The following is a 21747-nucleotide window of genomic DNA, read 5'->3' on the forward strand; positions in this document are numbered from 1 at the left end:
ACATGGCAGAGAGAGAGAGAGCTCCGGTGTGTCTCCCTCTTCTTATAAGGACATTAGTACCACCATGAAGGCCCTACCCTCATGACCTCATCTAAACCTAATTACCTCCGGAGGCTCCATCTCCAAATACCAACACACTGGGGATTAAGGCGTCAACGTATGTATGTGGGGCGGGGCAGGGTAGGGGGGGAGAACACGTTTCCATCCGTAGCAGATCTATGTTGTCTAGTTGAACTATCTGCAGTGACAGAAATATTTCGTATCTGTGCTGTTTAATATGGAAGTCATTAGCCACACATGGCTATTGAGACTTGACATGTGGCTAGTACACCTGAGCAACTGAATTTTAAATTTTATTTCATTTTAATTATTTAAATTTCAGTTTAAATAGCCACATGGGGTTAGTGGCTACCATACTGGACAGCTCAGGTCTAGATATATATATATATTTTTTTTCCCCCTTATTTAATTGATTAGATTGTGTTGAGTTTGGAAAGAGGGAAATTTGGGGTTTAATGTAGGCTTGGTTTCCAGCATTAACTGATATGGGAGCAGGTCAAAATGGTATCTCTTTACAAACCAGTGAAGTGAAGCCACTGCCTATGGTGACACAGTGGGTTGTCAGCTGAGCCCACCCTCTCCCTCCAAGTAGCAGCTCCTTCCTGTGTAAGCCTCCAGGAATCTAGGTTCCCTTTTTATCCCTCCTGGAAGTGATTTGGGAAGAGTCACAGGACAATCAGGACAGGCTTGCTTGTCCAAGATGTGGAGTGTTTGTGCACGTGCGCGCACGGGCATGTACACGATCAGGCCTCTTGCAGAAAAAGGTTGTGTGACCCTCTGCACGGGAAAGAGGGTGGTGTCTGAATTGCTCACTGCATCCTTCCCCATCCATCCCAAAGAAACAGTTTACTACCGGTGCGTTTCAAGAACTGATGTCATTTTATAGTTTGTTTTATGAACAGAGCAAAGATGCTCTGATGAGACCAGTTCTCGCACCAGAAACAGTGCCTTGGGGGTCTGAGTACAAGAGAGACCACTGGGGGTTAGTGACACTCTGGGAGTTTCTCCCCAGCCCTGCCACAACAACACATGATACCAACTATCAAGCACTAGTTATCAAGGGGTTTCCCTGTGCCAGGTCGTGGGCTCAGCACGCTACTTATAGCATCTCATTAATGTTTATAGCCTGAACCCACGAGGAATATGTCCTCATCCCCACTTACAGAGGCACAACGAAGTATACAGCTAGGATGTGGCCAAGCTACTCTAAAGCCCAAACACTTAAACCCTTAGCTCATTTTTTATTGACTGGCTTCAGTTTATTATATTTTCCCTGTTCTCCTCCAGCCCACCTCAGCCAGCTGCTATGGAGAATGTGTGGGCAAATGTCATAACTGCCAAGAGTCTGGACTCCAAGATAAGGAGAGGCAAGTTTTCTCCTGAATCCAGCACAGGCGAACTTCACTTTAGCAACGCTGTCCCTGAGCAGTTACATGAGCAGTCTCATGGAGTTTTCCTAAATAGAATCTTATTTTCCTCTGGCTTACCATATGATTCTGGTAATGAGTTCCATGTCATTCTTACAGAGCCGACCGTCTTTGCTGCCAGCCCTTTAAATGCACCAGGCCCAGGTGTTTTGCAAGTTGCTTGCTAGGACCAGGGTGGTATGCCCTGGGTGAGTTGAGTCTTTTGGGTGCTCAGAAGAATGACTCCTGGGAGTGATGGGACTGTGGAATCTGTGGGAGATCTCCAGCGGGTTCCAGCTAGTCTCACCTCAGCCAGGTGATGAAGAGCCTTTCCTATCACAGCACCAGACACCTCTCCCTAGGTGTCCTGAGCTCACCCTCTTTTGGGGGGTTGCTTATTGGTGTCCTGAGCTGTTGAAAAGGTAGGCTGTCCACAGTTGGGGGCTGGAAGGGGCTGAGCATAGGAGTCACTCCTGGTGGATCAATGGGTAATGCTTCGGCTCTGGCAAGATAGTGAGTTTCCCAATGCTAGAAGTATTCAAGCAGAGGCTAATCGATAACAATAGTCCATCATGCTTGTAGAGTGTCCTGCAGTTGTAAACTCTGTGTTCTCTCCTTCCAGCTCTATAGTCACTTCACTGACTAGATCCCAGCTTCATTTCACAGATAAGGCTCAGAGAGGGGACATGACTTGCCCAGAGGAGCACAGCTAGAATGTGGTAAAGGTGAGGTTCCAATCTAGGTCTGGATGACCCCAAATCCTAACATGGGCATCCCTTTAAAGTGTGATAACAGTGGCCTTGACATAGATTCAGAGCTAGAGTAAAACTTTTCAGACACCAAACTGAAAATATTTTGGTGTCCTCTCACGCCATGTGTGATTTAAAATCAAGGAAATTCTTCCACTCCCACTCAATGGTGACTACATTGCTTTTTTCCCCTAAATATTAAATTATATTTAAAACCCTCCATCTCCTCCCCATTCATTCCCCTCTCCCTCATTTTGAGTACCTGCCTGGCTGAAGTCCTAATTCTGCTTAATCTTTGCCCAGGTAGGCCTCTATAGTGTCCACAGGTCATGGGGTTGATTGCAGGGTAGAAACCTGGATCATTTCCCCAGTAAATTCTCTTCCAACTAAAAGAGTCTAGGATCCTATAATTTCAAAAACAGTTAAGAGTCATCAGTTCATCACATGGTGATTTCTAATATTATGAGAATTTGTAAACGCTTGTTAAAATCTTTTCCTTATGGGGAATGGAGAAAGAACTAGTAAGCAAGAGAAAAGACAAAATGTGAACACATATATCCACTAACACCTTGGAAAGAAAATTACAAGCAAGACGATGTGCTTTATTTCATATGCAAAATTTCCAGGAGAAAACAAACACAATTTCAACCAAGGAGAACAGGCTAATGCAGCAAAGAAATGGTATCATAAAGAAAGAAAAAAGAAAAAGAAATGGTATCACTGCAGAGCTCTACCTGGTTCACCTGTTTAGATTTGCTCCACAGAGCACTATATTTCAGAGGCTGAATAAAAACCCAAGCCCATTCATTAATAATCCAGTACATTCTGAATGGCAGTTTGCTGATATGAACAATACAAAGTGAGCGTTCGGTGTACTGTGGTTTCATTCGTAAAGTACTGAATATACGGTTCCTGAAATCAACAAATGCTTGCTGATTCTTGGCAGTTGGCAATTTGTTCTCTATCCCCAGGGGGATATTATGGGTACCTTACTAATCAGTTTAAGATCCTTGGGATGGAAAGCTGTGTGTAGCCTAATCAGAAGATGCAATTGCAGAGTCTGTCATTTTCTAAACCTAAATGTTTCCAGAAAGAAGGGGACCTCAGTTTTCATTCGGCTGGCTCTTATGAGGTAGAAAAATCATTGAATGCATGGTGAGTCCTTCATATGTTGGGCTTTGTGTCTCAAGGATCAGTCTCCCTTGACCATGAACTCTGTGAGGGGAGGCGCTGTGTCCTGTTCACTGCTGAATCCCGATCACCTAGCACGGTGTCTGATGCATAGTAAGAATTCAGGAAAGTTTGCTCAGCCAATGAAGGACTGAATAGATGGCTATGTGGAAGCTTCTATCAGTGCTTCCTGTACAGTTCCAATTAAATGAAAGATTAACAATCAACAGACATGCACACCCCTGGCAGAAAGACAGCCCTGCAGCCCTTCTCCAGGCCTCGTATCTGTTCAAGTCACGGCTTCTGTTCTCAGCCTTTGGTTCTCTTTTACCTGGACCATTAAAAGAGTTGGTCCCTGGGACACAGAAAGCTTGTCTGGGACCTTCCAATTTTAGGGACAAAACCTTAAATTAGAGAGAAGCAAACTTTTAGTTCCCAAAGCACCTGAATATTAATATATGAAGCAACTCGGGCAATTTGGCAACCCTTTGTTTTCACAGTCTTAAGACTATCCACGCCCTTTCTCTTGATGCTGCCAAATTTGATCTAGGAAATGGACTACTCCAGGAGCATGAAGTTTCTGGCTTTGCCACCAGCCGAAGCATGAGAAATCCGGTCCAACAGATGACTTATCGGTCGACCCTATGTCCCCAATGCAATAGTTTCTAAATGTCCCATAGGTAAGACATCTGGGTGGTAGCCTGACTTTTCATTAGGTTATGTTGGCATCACTGGGAATATGGCTTCAAGAGGTGTGGCTCCCACAGGCCCTGTGGGGCTCCCGTAGGCCTCAGCTACCAGGAGCTGGGTGACAGAGTGGGCACTGGGGGCAAAAGCAAGCCCTTTTATATGTTCCGTGAAGGCCCGGCAGAGTCCAGAGCAAGCACACACAGCCCATATCAGAGACCAGATAACCTGCAGTGTTTTCCCTTCAAAAGTTAGCCAGAGCTCTTTGGCTTGGAGGAGGGGTGGGTGGTGAAACTGTTATGCTACCAAAACTTTATTTCAGTTCCGAGGAGTCAGATGACCTCTCCCTAAATGTGGGTTTGTCTATGTGCAAATATGAACACTGGAATGTTGTTAAAATGAAGTACCCAACTGTGCCAACCAGTATTTGTCATAACTGTACCTCCAGAAGGTCATAGAGAGACTCAAAGCAATTGTGTTTCCCTCTAACCATCTGTGTACATTTCACAGGTAATTGACCATCACTCTCACTAATGTCGTCATTACTTGGTTCCATACTCCTTCCTAGGCACATTCTTTCTGGCTTCCAGTGGCCAGCAGAGCTCTTGAGTTGGATGCATGACATTTCCTAGAAGATGTCTGGAGATCATCCTTTGGAATGAGTTTGCTCTCCTATTTCTAACGGGGACCAGCAAGGAGGGGCTGGCTTTGCCATGTGCCTTTTCCAGCTCCCTGGGGCTGTGTCTGTCAGCCATTCCTGGGACGGAAGTAGGCACCAACCACTTCCTTCCATCTGATCACGTCATTGGTCCTGAGAGCTAGGAGCAGCCAGGGTCCAGGAGGAAAGAAAAAGCAAATGCGGGAGTAGGGAAGCCCTCCGTTCCTGGGCCCACTGGTCCTCTCCTCTGCCATGCTCTCCACCCCATGGCGAGCCCTGCAACAGCATTTTGCAGAGGCTCTAAGTTTATCCCTCGTCACTGAAGCAAGACAGCAGCTTCAGGGGTGTCTTTTGTACATAGTTGAGCTTTCTTTACAGAGTGGAGTGAAGAATCGCTCCCTCAGTCTCGAGGTACTTTCTGAGTATTTGCAGAAAGCTTCAGCGGTTAGGCTGAAGTGAGGAACATCACTATGTTGCCGCCCGAATCTCACTGGAGCCGCAAAAGCCCAGGGTCATGTCTCTCCATTAGGGCATAGGGACTCCTCTGAAACATTCAGAGTTGGGTTTTTGGTCTATTTTTATTACAGGAGATAGGCTTTCTTATCTCTAATCTCCTTGGCTTCAAGGCTACTTCTTAGTCAATATTCTGATTTCTTAGATCTTTGTTTTGAATACAGCCCATCATGGCCTCTGAGTCTTGACCATTCAGTTTCAACACCTGCTGCTAACAGACTCTGTTTCTTGGTGTTTCCTAGAGAGAGAATCTGGTTGGCCTAGCCCCATGTGCTAAGCTACATTTTTTTTGGTGGCTGGTCAGCCTATGAATCTGTGGCTCCTGGGTCAGATATGCCTCCTGTGCAACCAGCTTAGATCAAAGGGCAGAGCATGGAGTGTAACACATAGTCTCTGGTTAGGTCTAAATATAAGGCTGGCATCATGATTGCCGGGACTAGCAATGGGGAAAGAGGTGGTCTTGGGAGTTTATGTCCCAGACTAACATCATCCCTGGACTCCTCGGGAGCACTGGATGGGACTTCTTTATGTTCTGAGAAGGGCATGTAAGCAAACATTGGCTTATTCTGCCCCTGGACACCACCTGCCCCAAGGATACCGTCGTGGATGGGCTGGAACTCTCAGGGGCCTGTGGATGGCCAGGGGTGAGCTCTTTTTGGCTGATGAGCTCATGCCCCAGGTTGAGACCACAGGGGGTCTGCCAGACCCACAACTGTCCTTTAACAACCCCCAGCGGGCACTGCTGTACAACTGATTTGTGAGTCCATCTCACCATCTGGAGTAGGCAAAATGAGGAGCAGGCAGGTTTTGGGGCATGAAAGCCTTTGCCATTTTATTTTACCATAAAAAATTCTAATAGCATATGAACACTGTTCCTGGCAGAGGCCAAGGATGTACAAAGTTAATTAGGAAGCGAAGCATCACATTACAACAGCTATAGTCAAGCTCCTGTTCAGTACTTGCCTTTGCCCAGCATGTCTAACATGTTTGGTGAGAATTCCTGGCCTGGGTTTACCCCCCAGAGCGAAAGCCCAGGCACAAGTACTTACATGTCCTCCAAACCATAGGCAGCAACAGCAAAGCACAGCTCCAGGTGAGGCTGGTTTTTATGGGCGGTTCCAAACTTAGGATCATCTTTGTATTTTTATTTTACAGAATATAAATACTTTAAAAATTTTATAGAACACGTGACAAATTAGTTCAGTAGATGGAAGGAGCTAAAACATTTTGCTGGCTGAAACTGAATTATGAAGCTAATACTTTAGTAAGAACATCTTCAAATACACTTTTGAAAGCATTTTCGGATACATTATGCCACGTGCTCCTTACAACCACCACGGGAGGTAGGAAATGCAAAAGTTCTTATACCCATTTCACAGATGAGGTACCAGAGACTGGTTTAATGTGAATTGTCAAGGCCTTGATTATTTCTGCTTTTTTCAAAACTTCCAGACCAACGATATTCCTCTGATTCTATTCGGTCAAACCACCTCTCGACTCAGTTTGTGTGTGGGTTTGGAGGGGGCCAGTTTAGTCATAAGGTAGAGATGGGGGAACATAAAGTTAATTTATGTAAAATATATTGATGGCCTCCCTCCATAATTCACAAAAGTCTGGCCAAAATCAGAGAATGAAGATAATCAATTTCAAGATTTCATTATATAATGGCTTTCATTAAAGTGTGGATCTGTCCTATGAAGACAAATTCTGCCCCATCACAAATTTCTCTGTTTTTGAAACCTGCATAATCAAAGCAACTTAATATCCTCTAAAAGAATTTGTTTCTGGCACTAATTCTATTGATACTTCCTAAATATCCCTTCCCAGAAACACCCTACATTTTAGCACTTATCACAGGCTAGGATTCTGTAACAGTTCACCTTAAGAAATCAAGAGACTTTTCAATTCTTGGGACATTAACTTATTAAATATTTAGAAGGGAAGATCCACAGTAATATCAATTTTACTAGAAACCAATTTTGTTTCAAAAGACTCTATTGAGAAGCTCATCAGTTTTCACATCATGCAAGTGTGTGGCCAGGAGCCATATTAACATCACCTGAGCTAAGATCATTTGTTTCAATTTACAAGTATTTATCATCTGCTAAGAAAGACATTGTGCTAACTGGGCCTCAGTCAGAAGTCACTTCCTAGACCCAGCAGCATTTTCAACAGGACAGGTGTTAGGGTGGGAGTGGTGGGCAGGTCTGCAAGCACGTGCATTCTCACCTGACGTGGGAGTCGAGGACGCCCTCGTCTCTCTGTGGCAGTGTCCACAGGGACTGCCCACCTGCTGGCTGCCATCCTGGGGTAGTGGCCAATTCCAGGCTTTTGAAGGACCCGCCCACTCATGCTTCCTCCTCTGGGTACAAGCCCCAGCAAAAGCCCTCGCTGAAAGGGTCAGTCCGGGGGTGGGGGGGCATGCTTATGTCACATGACCCTGTCTCCTTGCTGACAGCTGATTGTATAGGCACCTGACCCAAGGGTGGCTCATCATAGGTGGATGAACTGGACCAATCTGAGTCTCAAGAATTTGCCCTGGGGGCACAGAGATGGCAGCCAGAGAGGGGTGGGTAATGAAAGGGTAAAGTTGTGCAGAGTGGGTCCTGGGGTGGATTTTCAGCTACATACACACTAATGAGAAAACAGAGAAGGATAGTAGGCCGAGGGAAGCAAGAAAACGGAGCAGGTATGCAGAGAAAAACAGAGGTGAAAGCCCGTGTGGAAAGAGAACAGGAGAGAGCGAGCCAGGGGGAGGACGGCGGTCTCCATCCCTCCCCATCGGGAGCTGTTTTGTTTCCATGAAATGGCCCTGCGTAGGCACACCTGGTCTTATTGCACTTTGCTTTATTGCACTTTGCAGATATTTCATTTTTTTTATAAATAGAAGGTTCGTGGCAACCTTGTGTCGAGCAAGTCTATTGGCACCATTTTTCCAACAGTATTTGTTCTCTTCATGTCTCTGTATCACATTTTGGTAATTCTTGCAATATTTCAATTTTTTCATTATTATTATATTTGCTATGTTGGTCTGGGATCACTGATCTTTGATGTTACTATGGTAATTGTTTTGGGCGCCATGAACCACACCCATATAGAGGACAAACTTAGTCAATATTGCGTGTGTTCTGACTGCTCCACTGACCGGCTGTTCCCCCATTCCTTCTCTCCCTCTTCTTGGGCCTCCCTATTCCCTGAGGTACAACAATATTGAAATTAGGACAATTAATAACCCTACGATGGCCTCTAAATGTTCAAGTGAAAGGAAGGGTCCAATGTCTCTCACTTTAAATCAAAAGCCGGAAGTGATTAGGCTTAGTGAGAGGAAGGCATGTTGAAAGCTGAGACAGGCCAAAAGCTAGGCTTCTTGCACCCAACAGTTAGCCAAGCTGTGAGTGCAAAGAAAAAGTTCTTGAAGGAAATTAAAAGTGCTACTCCAGTGAAAACACAAATGATAAGAAAGTAAAGCAGCCTATTGCTGATCTGGAAAAAGTTTTAGTAGTCTAAAGATCCAACCAGCCACAACATTCCCTTAATCAAAGCCCAATCCAGAGCAAGGCCCTAACTCTCTTCAATTTCATGAAGGCTGAGAGAGGTGAGGAAGCTGCAGAAGACAGTTTGAAGCTAGCAGAGGTGGGTTCATGAGGTTTAAGGAAAGAGCCATCTCTATAACATAAAAGTGCAAGGTGAAGCAGCAAGTGCTGATGTAGAAGCTGCAGCAAGCTACCCAGAAGATCCAGCTGAGATGATTAATGAAGGTGACTGCACTAAACAACAGACTGTCAATGTAGACAAATGTTGGAGGACAGAGGGAACAAAAAGTACCCACCAAACTGAGAAGGCATATTGAGACTGAAAAACTAGGCAGGAAGCTCCATGTAATCAATGGATCAGTTTATTATAGGGTAATTTACTCACAGGGTGGGATCAGGTGCACAATGATCCAGAAGCATCCTGCACTGCCGAGGGGCCATTGGGACAATTTTATAGCTAACCTAGAATATGGAGGTATGTGCTTGGAAACAGGACGTGCATTCCTAAGTCAAGATTTATGATGGGTAACTAGTCTCATGGGCACCGGGATTACATTAGGGAAGGTTTTCATCATTTGGGGGGACTAGAGAGCATAGAGGCGACCTGGTCCTAATGATTATGAAACAGTATCTATAACTAGCAAGCCTTTGATGACAGAGAAGTGATTCACTGCACAGTACAGTCCTGGGTGAGGTCAGTAAAAGGACAGGAGAAACTAAGCATCCAAGATGGCATCAGTTATGCTAACAGCCATACAACAAAACAGCCTTATATTAGAAGGGGATGCCATCCAGGACTTTCATAGCCAGCGAGGAGAAGCCAATGCCTGGCTTCAAAGCTTCAAAGGATTGGCTGACTCTCTGGTTAGAGGCTAATGCAGCTGGTGACTTAAAGTTGAAGCCAATGGTCATCTACCATTCCAAGAACCCTAGGGCCCTTAAGAATTATGCTAAATCTACTCTGCCTGTGCTCTATAAATGGAACAAGAAAGCCCAGATGACAGCACATCTGTTTGACAACATGGTTTAATGAATATTTTTAACCCACTGTTGAGATTACTGCTCAGAAAAGATTTTTTTTTAAATAGTACTGCTCATTGACAATGCACCTGGTCAACCAAGAGCTCTGACGGGGATGTACAATGAGATCCATGTTGTTTTCATGCCTGCTAACACATCCATTCTGCAGCCCATGGATCAAGGAGTACTTTTGACTTTGTCTTATTATTTAAGAAATACATTTTGTAAGGCTTCATAGATAGTGATTCCTCTGATGGATGTGGGCAAAGTCAATGGAAAACGTTCTGAAAAGGATTCACTGTTCTAGATACCATTAAGAACACTTGTGATTCGTAGGAAGAGGTCAAAATATCAACATAACAGGAGTTTAGAAGAAGTTGATTCCAATTCTCATGGATGACTTCAGCGGAGGAAGTAACTGCAGCTGTGGTGGGAACAGCAAGAGAACTAAAAGTGGAGCCTGAAGATGTGACTGAATTGCTGCAATCTCATGATAAAACTGTAACGGATGAGGAGTTGCTTCTCATGGATGAGCAAAGAAAATGGTTTCTTGAGATGGAATCTACTCCTGGTGAATATGCTGTGAAGGCTGTTGTTGAAAGGACAACAAAGGATTCAGAATATGACTTAGATGATAAAGCAGCAGCAGCGTTTTGAGAAGATTGACTCAATTTTGAAAGAAGTTCTAATGTGGTCAAAATGCTATCAAACAGCACTGCAGCTATAGAGAAATCGTTCATGAAAGGAAGAGTCAATCAATGCAGCAAACTTCATCGTTGCCTTATTTTAAGAAGTTGCCACAGCCATGCCAACGTTCAGCAACCACCATCCTGATCAGTCAGCAGCCATTAACACTGAAGCAAGACCCTCCACCAGCGAAAAGATTACAACTCGCTGAAGGCTCAGATGATGGTTAGCATTTTTTACCGATAAAGTGTTTTTAAATTAAGGTATGTATTTTTTTAGACGTAATGCTATTTCACATTTAATAGACTACAGTATAGTGTAAATATAACTTTTATATGCACTGGGAACCCCAAAATTAATGTGACTCACATTATTGTGGTATTTGCTTTATTGTGGCGGTCTAGAACCAAACCCACAATATTTCTGAGGTCTGCCTGTATTTGCTCAGTCTCTACATTTGAGCAAGTGTGAATGGGTTTCTGGTCCTCACAAAGGTCCTTGACTAGAATATCTTCAAGATTGGACTAAATGGCCGCATTTAATTTCTAATACTTGGACCCAAGTCAGTCACTGCTAAATTACTATCTTTCCCTAAGCGTATTTGGCTGTATGTTGTTAGAAAAGTCCAAACTACTTTCTGATGTGTAATAGGAGTGGATTACATTTAAATTCTGTTCTCAAACTTTAAAATAATATGTTATTTTTTTTCATTAAACAATGAGTTCCTGTGTGTTACGTAGAAAAAAGAAGCTTATTTTTTGGTAATCGGTATTTAAATCTTTTGATCTATTTTGTTAATTTCTGCCTGTTAGAGAAGCACTTATTTTAGTCAGGTATTTAAATCTTTCTCCTCCTCCATCCGTACTCTCAGAAGTCTTTTCTTTTTTTATATCACAAATCTAACAATATCCTACCCATTCTTCCATCAAGAATGCTCAGAAATTACATGCCCTTCTGCTGAATTCTTAAATTAGCACATGCACAATATAACTTCTTCTGGTACCAGAGAACTGATTCCTACATGATCCACCCTTAGTCATTCATCAGCTCAGGCTGCCATAACAGAGAACCATAGCCTGGGTGGCTTACAAACAACAGACATTTCGTTCTCACAGTTCTGGAGGATGGAAGTCCGAGATCAGGGTGCCAGCACGGTCAGGTCCTGGTGAGAACCCTCTTCTGGGTTGCAGACTATCGACTCCTTATTTTATCCTCATGTGGCAGAAAAGAGGGCAAGAGAGCTTTCTGGGGTCCCTTTTATAAGGGCATTAATCCCATTCACGAGGGCTCCCCTCACTAGCTAAGCACTTCCCAAGGCCCCACCTCCTAATACCATCACATTGGGGGTTAGGATTTCAGCATAGAAATTGCGGAGGACACATTCAGTCCATAGCACACCCTGAAAGAGGCAAGTTCCTATTCCGCAGGTACCAATGCATCTCGGATGGTAGGTACCAGGGCACGCAATAGACTTTTACGTTCCTGTACCACGGGATAGCCTCCCCTAGTGCAAAGTGCAGAATCGGCTACCTCTCAGTGACAAGCTGCTGTGGTCTCCCCACCTGCCTGTTTGGACCCATGGCGCTGAGAGAAGAACACACCCCTGAAGTCTTGAACAGCAGTAGAGAACACCATTTCCTTGATGGTGCTCTCTGGAAAAAGCCAAAATGCCTTCTTTTCATGAATGCAGAAAACTCACGTTGAAACTAGTTCCAAAAAAAGTTTATTATGCCACAAATGCATTGTCCTCATACACTTTATCTGAAGTTCTTTACATATTCAATTATCTTTTTTCTTCACAAGAATGTAGATAGTCCCTCATATGACCCTTGTCTACTTTTTGAACTTCCTAGCACAGTTCAAGAAACGTGTCGCAGGCAAGCGTGCAGGCAGCATGGTGAAATGGAAAGCAAGCCCGATCATGAGTCAGTGGGCTTGGGCTGAAGGCCTCGGGCAGGTCACTCCACTTCTTCGGACTGTAGCTTCCTTCTCTGAGGTCACCAATGTCTTCTGTGGCTTCTTCAACTGTCTGGAGGGTCATGAGGAACACAGAGCCTCTGGGTTTGCATGGAACTCTGTATTGACTTCCACAGGGCACTTTTGACCACCTGCCTTTTCTCAGAGTCAGCTGTCCAGGTATCCATAACCTCCATGAGGTCAGGAGACTCTTCAGAAAAGGGACCACATCTTAGTCACAGAATATCAAACAATGGCGGCCATCTCGCATTGGTGGGACAACACAAACAGATTTGATTTCTTCTCAACTTAAGGTTTTCCTCACATATACTGCTCTTAAACCTGCGGTATCTCGTTTAAAAGAGTGTCTGATTTAGCATGCTGTATTTTTAGCCATCTCCATTGACTGACTCAGCATTTCACGGGGTTCTACACAGCTCACCATGATTTTTCTGCATCCTTTTAGCCAGCTGGAGCCAGACCACCGCACACTGTGGGCTCCTCTTCTGTGAGTCACTGGTACATCCAAAACACAGACACTGTCTTGAAAGCATGTGCCTATACTTAAATTACACTAAGGTGTTGGAACTTCATTTTCACATACAGTATTTCCAGGCATTTACCAAGTAGACAAAGTACCGGGTTGATATCACTGCACTGATGAAATATTCATATCATTGATAAGGCGGGACAATGTAGCTGACTTTATCAGACTCATACCATTTGCATGAAAAGGCTGAGTTTCTTTGGCTCTTTGTTCATTCAAGTGCACAGAATACCTATTTGGATAGACTTAGGCATTGTGTTAATCTGTCAGTAAAATCTTGCACTGTCCACAGTGTTTTGCAAACTGATTTAGGTTTTGGACTACAACAAGCGTCCATTGGTAGAAATATACCATATATACACATGGAAATTACAAAAATACATTTTATTTATAGCTGATTTTTTTTAAGTAACAAAAAACTAACACTATGAAAGATCAACCAGCATACCAAAAGGACACTACCTAATATCATCAGAACAAGAGACTCGTTTGGGGATTCCATGATACATCATCTCCAGAACATTCCAGAAAGGGCAATTTGCCATTGGGAAATAAAAACAGCTTCTTTGAAAAGTCTGTGCTTTGACAGTTTGACTCTCCCACTCTAATCAATTCCACTCCTACTCTTCTCTCAATTTTAAAATTTCCACCTTCTTCTCTCAATAAAGACCAAAGAAACTCATGAGGAGAATGGAAAGATGGACTCAGAGGGGATGGATACAAGCTGAAGCTAGATGGATCATGGGTGAGAAGGCAGGACAGGACCTCACTCTCCAACAGACACCGAGTAAGCCCCCGACATTGAGCATAGCTCCCAAAGTTGGTGAGGGGACCAGGGTGTCCCCTCCCCTGGGCTACCTGAAGTCAGTAGCTGTTTTGCTCTTGCACTGACAGTCAGCAGCTGGTGCCTTAGGGCTGTGAGGCATTGTCCACCCAGAGCTCTGGAGGCTCACCTGCCATGCCAGGGAGGCTGATTTGCAACATCATGGTCATGAGGTCAGAAGCCTGCCATTTTGGCAAATGTCCTCCTATGTCTATTAACTAACTATGGGAAGGAGTGCGGGAGGGGACTGGCTAACTCCATACACCTTTAAAAAGGTTATTTACATTTAAATGTAAATCAACAGATTTTCTGCGTTCAGAAGCTTCTATAAACAGAGGCTGCAGCCTGGGGAGACTGGGTCCACTGTTCCTGCTTCTAACAGGCATCAATGACTATTTCTTTTTGTATCACTGGGCAGCACATGCTGGACATCATTGCTGAAGAGACAGAGGTTTCCTTGTAAAAGTCGATGTATCTATCGTCCCCCAAAACAGAGAAGCTTCGTTCTCAGGCCACCTTCATTGCAGGGCAAAGAAAACCTGTTTTTCTTTTGTAGGACCTTAAAAGCTCTTAGCACCGATTCTCTTCCAGCCAGAGCCCAACTTGCAGAATACTCTATTTCCAAAATGACAACACCTTTTCAAAAACCTGTCAACACAAATCCACCATTCCCTCTCATCTTCTCTCTTTCTTGGCCTTGGTTGAATTAATTGCGGAGGGAAAAGAGTCAGGACTATTCATAGGTGCAGTCATTGACAGTACTGATTTTCATCCAATTTATTTGACTTTGAATATGAACCTTTAAAAGAAAAGGACTCAGCTTTCTTGGCTGGAGTCAGTGTCTCCCTTGGAGACGGGAGGTGATTGCAACGATTACAGTCATGGTTGAATGAGAGAGAGTACAGTCTGGGACTTCATCACACGCCTGCATTGCCTTTAACACAGAAATAGAGTTAACATGCAGAGGTCACCGAAGATAGAGCTATGCTCTCCCCATTCTGGTGATTTATTAAAATATGTCATTGGACAGGAATCTGCAGATTAGCGAGCATCTCTCGTGACTAAGGCTCCGTAGGGAAATACACCCGCAGTTCAAACAGTTAATGTAACAGAGTATCAAACATATGGTCCCACATGGGGACTTGTTGACATACAATCAGTTGAATAAGCCAAGCATCCAGTTGTTCAAGAGTTTCCTGTTCCCCAGAAGCCCCACTGTTCACCTTTTTTAGAAACTGAGGGTGAGAAAGACTCCCACATCGTCTGTGCCTCCAGACCCATCAAGCCAGGCTGGAGAAACCCAAAGACTGTTTCCTCAGAGTCTGGAAGTGGGCGAAGGCATTAGACCTGGAACTCAAACATGTCCGTCTGCTTCTTGGCCAGTTTGGCCACCTCTTCCCGGATGGCCTTCACCAGGGCCGCTGTGGAGATGTTGGTCAGGGGCGTGTCGGATGGGTCGTTCTCCGCCAGGCTCTGCTGTGAGGCTGCTGCGGAGGGCACCGGGGCCTGCTCCAAGCTGGGGTGCAGCCCGGCTGGCTGGCTGTACTGGCGAGGGAGCCTGGAGGGCGAGTTCTGCTGATACCGGGACCGGGGGTAAGCCTCGATGTACCCCGGGAGGGGGACCTACATAGCATGTTGGGAGAGAAGACAAGGACCTGGGGTCAGGAAGCGGCTCAAGTCATAGGACACACTCGAAGCCAAAGCGGGTGGGGACTGAGGACAAGGAAAGAGATTTAGAAGAAAATGAAGGCAATGCACCACTGTGCAGATACAAAATCTGGAGTCTGTTTGGAAAATAGGTGATTTGGACTCACAGGATCTGCTGGTTGGATGAATTAAATACGTGTTTTAAACAGTATGTAAACAGTGGGCACATACCTGAATCTACATCTGAATCTACCTGGCTACCTTTTTGATATCAGCACCATCTTGCCAAAAGAAGTGTTGTTCTTTATGGATGTCAAAGGACTCGTGGGAGAGACCTTCAAGATGGAGGAGCCGAAAGACGTGGAGATCACCTTCCTCCCCACAAGTACATCAAAAATACATCTACATGTGGAACAACTCCTACAGAACACCTACTGAACTCTGGCAGAAGACCTCAGACTTCCCAAAAGGCAAGAAACTCCCCACGTACTTGGGTAGGGCAAAAGAAAAAAGGAAAAACAGAGACAAAAGAATAGGGATGGGACCTGCACCTCTGGGAGGGAGCTGTGAAAGAGGAAGTTTCCACACACTAGGAAGCCCCTTCACTGGTGGAGATGGGGGGTGGGCGGGAGGGAAAGTTCGGAGCCACAGAAGAGAGCGCAGCAACAGGGGTGCAGAGGGCAAAGCGGAGAGATTCCCGCATAGAGGATCAGTGCTGACCAGCACTCACCAGCCTGAGAGGCTTGTCGGCTCACCCGCCAGGGTGGGCAGGGGCTGGGAGCTGAGGCTTGGGCTTCAGAGGTCAGACCCCAGGGAAAGGACTGGGGTTGGCTGTGTGAACACAGCCTGAAGGGGGCTAGTGCGCCACAGATAGCCGGGAGGGAGTTAGGGAAAAAGTCTGGACCTTCCAAAAAGGCAAAAGACCATTGTTTCGGGGTGCGCAAGGAGAGGGGATTCAGAGAACCACCTAAGCAAGCTCCAGAGACAGGTGCGAGCCGCGGCTATCAGCTCAGACCCCAGAGACAGGCATGAAATGCTAACACTGCCACCGCTGCCACTAAGAATCCTGTGTGCAAGCACAGGTCACTACCCACACCCCCCCAGGAGCCTGTGCAGCCCACCACTGCCAGGGTCCTGAGATCCAGGGACAACATCCCCAGGAGAACGCATGGCACGCCTCAGGCTGTTGCAATGTCATGTTGGCCTCTGCCCCGCAGGCTTGCCCCGAATTACAATTATGACTACTGTACCCCTTCCTCTCCCCAGCCTGAGTGAGCAAGAGAGCTCTAATCAGCCGCTGCTTTAACCGCTCCTGTCTGGGCAGGAACAGACGCCTGAGGGTGGCCTACATTCAGGGGTGGGGCCAAAACCAAAGCTGAACCCTGGGAGCTGTGCGAACAAAGAAGAGAAAGGGAAAGTTCTCCGTGCAGCCTCAGGAGCAGCGGATTAAATCCCCACAATCAACTTGATGAACCTGTATCTGTGGAATACCTGAATAGACAACGAATGTTCCCCAAATTGAGGCAGTGGACTTTGGGAGCAACTGTAGACTTGGGGTTTGCTTTCTGCATCTGACTTGTTTCTGATTTTTATTTTTATCTTAGTTTAGTTTTTAGTGCTTGTTATCACTGGTGGATTTTTTATTGGTTTGGTTGCTCTCTTTTTTAAAATTTTATTACTTTTTAAATTAAAAAAATATTTTTTTCCTTTTTTTCTCTTTTTTTGAGTGTGTATATGTATGTTTCTTTGTGTGATTTTGTCTCTTTAGATTTGCTTTTACCATCTGTCCTAGGGTTCTGACTGTTTCTATTTTGTTGTTGTTGTTTGTTTTCTTTTCATGTTTCTTTGTGTGATTTTGTCTGTTTAGTTTTGCTTTTACCATTTGGTTTGGGGTTCTATCTGTTGTTTGTTTGGGGTTTTTTTCCTGTTTTTTTCTTCCTTTTCTTCTGAGCCGTGAGGCTGGCAGGGTCTTGGTGCTCTGGCCGGGTGTCAGGCCTGAGCCTCTGAGGTGGGAGAGTCGAGTCCAAGACATTGGACCACCAGAGACCTCCCAGCCCCACATAATATCAATCGGCGAGAGCTCTCCTAGAGATCTCCATCTCAACACTAAGACCCAGCTCCACCCAATGGCCAGCAAGCTCCAGTGCTGGACACCCGATGCCAAACAACTAGCAAGACAGGAACACAACCACACCCATTAACAGAGAGGCTGGCTAAAGTCATACTAAGTTCACAGACATACCAAAAAACACCACCGGACATGGCCATGCCCACGAAAGGGACAAGATACAGCCCCATCCACCAGAACACTGGCACCAGTCCCTCCACCAGGAAGCCTACACAAGCCACTGAACCAACCTCACCCACTGGGGACTGATACCAAAAACAATGGGAAGTAAGAACCTGCAGCCTGCGAAAAGGAGACCCCAAACACAGTAAGTTAAACAAAATGAGAAGACAGAGAAATATGTAGTGGATGAAGGAGCAAGGTAAAAACCCACCAGACCAAACAAATGAAGAAGAAATAGGCAGTCTACCTGAAAAAGAATTCAGAGTAATAATAGTAAAGATGATCCAAAATCTTGGAAATAGAATGGAGAAAATACAAGAAACGTTTAACAAGGACCTAGAAGAACTAAAGAGCAAACAAACAATGATGAACAACACAATAAATGAAATTAAAAACTCTCTAGAAGGAATCAATAGCAGAATAACTGAGGCAGAAGAACAGACAAGTGACCTGGAGGATAAAATAGTGGAAATAACTACCACAGAGAAGAATAAAGAAATAAGAATGACAAGAATTGAGGACAGTCTCAGAGACCTCTGGGACAACATTAAACTCACCAACATTCGAATTATAGGGGTCCCAGAAGAAGAAGAGAAAAAGAAAGGGACTGAGAAAATATTTGAAGAGAGTATAGTTGAAAACTTCCCTAATATGAAAAAGGAAATAGTCAATCAAGTCCAGGAAACACAGAGAGTCCCATACAGGATAAATCCAAGGAGAAACATGCCAAGACACATATTAATCAAACTATCAAAAATTAAATACAAAGAAAAAATATTAAAAGCAGCAAGGGGGCTTCCCTGGTGGAGCAGTGGTTGAGAATCTGCCTGCCAATGCAGGGGACACAGGTTCGAGCCCTGGTCTGGGAAGATCCCACATGCCGCGGAGCAACTAGGCCTGTGAGCCACAACTACTGAGCCTGCGCGTCTGGAGCCTGTGTTCCCCACAAGAGAGGCCGCGATAGTGAGAGGCCCGCACACCGCAATGAAGAGTGGCCCCCGCTCGCCGCAACTAGAGAAAGCCCTCGCACAGAATCAAAGACTCAACACAGCTAAAAATAAATAAATAAATAAATTTATTTAAAAAAAAAAAGCAGCAAGGGAAAAACAACAAATAACATACAAGGGAATCCCCATAAGGTTAACAGCTGATCTTTCAGCAGAAACTCTGCAAGCCAGAAGGGAGTGGCGGGACATATTTAAAGTGATGAAAGGGAAAAACGTACAACCAAGATTAGTCTACCCAGCAAGGATCTCATTCAGATTCGACAGAGAAATTACAAGTTTTACAGACAAGCAAAAGCTAACAGAATTCAGCACCACCGAAACAGCTTTACAACAGATGCTAAAGGAACTTTTCTAGGCAGGAAACACAAGAGAAGGAAAAGACCTACAATAACAAACCCAAATTAATTCAGAAAATGGTAATAGGAACATACATATCGATAACTACCTTAAATGTAAATGGATTAAATGTTCCAACCAAAAGACACAGACTAGCTGAATGGATACAAAAATAAGACCCGTATATATGCTGTCTACAAGAGACCCACTTCAGACCTAGGGACACATACAGACTGAAAGTGAGGGGATGGAAAAAGATATTCCATGCAAATGGAAATCAAAAGAAAGCTGGAGTAGCAATTCTCATATCAGACAAAATAGACTTTAAAATAAAGAATATTACAAGAGACAAAGAAGGACACTATATAATGATCAAGGGATCAATCCAAGAAGAAGATATAACAATTGTAAATATTTATGCACCCAACATAGGAGCACCTCAATACATAAGGCAAATGCTAACAGCCATAAAAGGGGAAACTGACAGTAACACAATAATAGAAGGGGACTTTAACACACCACTTTCACCAATGGACAGATCATCCAAAAAGTAAATAAGGAAACACAAGCTTTAAATGACACATTAAACAGGGTGGACTTAATTGATATTTATAGGACATTCCATTCAAAAACAACAGAATACACTTTATTCTCAAGTGCTCATGGAACATTCTCCAGGACAGATCATATCTTGGGTCACAAATCAAGCTTTGGTAAATTTAAGTAAATTGAAATTGTATCAAGTATCTTTTCCAACCACAACATTATGAGACTAGATATCAATTACAGGAAAAAAACTGTAAAAAATACAAACACATGGAGGCTAAACAATATGCTACTAAATAACCAAGAGATCACTAAAGAAATCAAAGAGGAAATCAAAAACTACCTAGAAACAAATGACAATGAAAACACGATGACCCAAAACCTATGGGATGCAGCAAAAGCAGTTCGGAGAGTGAAATTTATAGGAATACAATCCTACCTCAAGAAACAAGAAAAATCTCAAATAAACAACCTAACCTTACACCTAAAGCAATTAGAGAAAGAAGAACAAAAAAACCCCAAAGTTAGCAGAAGGAAAGAAGTCATAAAGATCAGATCAGAAATAAATGAAAAAGAAATAAAGGAAACGATAGCAAAGATCAATAAAATTAAAAGCTGGTTCTTTGAGAAGATAAACAAAATTGATAAACCATTAGCCAGACTGATCAAGAAAAAAAGGGAGAAGGCTAAACAGTATTAGAAATGAAAAAAGAGAAGTAACAACTGACACTGCAGAAATACAAAGGACCATGAGAGATAACTACAAGCAACTCTATGCCAATATAATGGACAACCTGGAAGAAATGGACAAATTCTTAGAAAAGTACAACCTTCTGAGAATGAACCAGGAAGAAACAGAAAATATGAACAGACCAATCACAAGCAATGAAATTGAAAGTGTGATTAAAAGTCTTCTAACAAACAAAAGCCCAGAACCAGATGGCTTCATAGATGAATTCTATCAAACATTTAGAGAAGAGCTAACACCTATCCTTCTCAAACTCTTCCAAAATATAGCAGAAGGAGGAACACTCCCAAACTCATTCTACGAGGCCACCATCACCCTGATACCAAAACCAGATGAAGATGTCACAAAAAAGAAAACTTCGGGCCAATATCACTGATGAACATAGATGCAAAAACTCCTAAACAAAATACTAGCAAACAGAATCCAACAGCACATTAAAAGGACATAAACCATGATCAAGGTTTATCCCAGGAATGCAAGGATTCTTCAATATATGCAAATCAATCAATGTGATACACCATATTAACAAATTGAAGGAGAAAAACTATATGATCATCAGAGAAAAAGCTTTCAACAAAATTCAACACCCATTTATGATAAAAACCCTCCAGAAAGTAGGCAGGGAAGGAACTTACCTCAACATAATAAAGGCTATATATGACAAACCCACAGCCAACATCATTCTCAATGGTGAAAAACTGAAACCATTTCCACTAAGATCAGGAACAAGACAAGGTTGCCCGCTCTCACCACTATTATTCAACATAGTTTTGGAAGTTTTAGCCACAGCAATCAGAGAAGCAAAAGAAATAAAAGGAATCCAAATCAGAAAAGAAGAAGTAAAACTATCACTGTTTGCAGATGACACGATACTATACATAGAGAATCCTAAAGACACTACCAGAAAACTACTAGAGCTAATCAATGAATTTGGTAAAGTTGCAGGATACAAAACTAATGCACAGAAATCTCTTGCATTCCTATACACTAATGATGAAAAATCTGAAAGAGAAATTAAGGAAACACTCCCATTTACCACTGCAACAAAAAGAATAAAATACCTAGGAATAAACCTACCTAAGGAGACAAAAGACCTGTATGCAGAAAATTATAAGACACTGATGAAAGAAATTAAAGATGATACAAACAGATGGAGAGATATACCATGTTCTTGGATTGGAAGAATCAACATTGTGAAAATGACTATACTACCCAAAGCAATCTACAGATTCAGTGCAATCCCCATCAAACCACCAAGGGCATTTTTCACAGAACTAGAATAAAAAACTTTACAATTTGTATGGATACACAAAAGACCCCGAATAGCCAAAGCAATCTTGAGAAAGAAAATCGGAGCTGGAGGA

The 21747-nt window shown here is 43.6% G+C and overlaps 1 protein-coding gene across 1 annotated transcript in view; it reads right to left on the reverse strand.

Moving 5' to 3' along the window:
• Positions 1 to 9122: 9122 nt before the first annotated feature.
• Positions 9123 to 21747, reverse strand: part of KIAA1549L (KIAA1549 like) — a 137478-nt gene continuing 124853 nt past the window's right edge. The window contains exon 21 of the mRNA XM_057553246.1: positions 9123 to 15432. Coding sequence (XP_057409229.1) covers positions 15151 to 15432 — 282 coding nt within the window. The 3' untranslated portion in view covers positions 9123 to 15150. The remainder of the gene's footprint in view (positions 15433 to 21747) is intronic.

This window comes from Balaenoptera acutorostrata, chromosome 9 (genome assembly GCF_949987535.1).
Source record: "Balaenoptera acutorostrata chromosome 9, mBalAcu1.1, whole genome shotgun sequence".
Lineage (NCBI taxonomy): Eukaryota > Metazoa > Chordata > Mammalia > Artiodactyla > Balaenopteridae > Balaenoptera > Balaenoptera acutorostrata.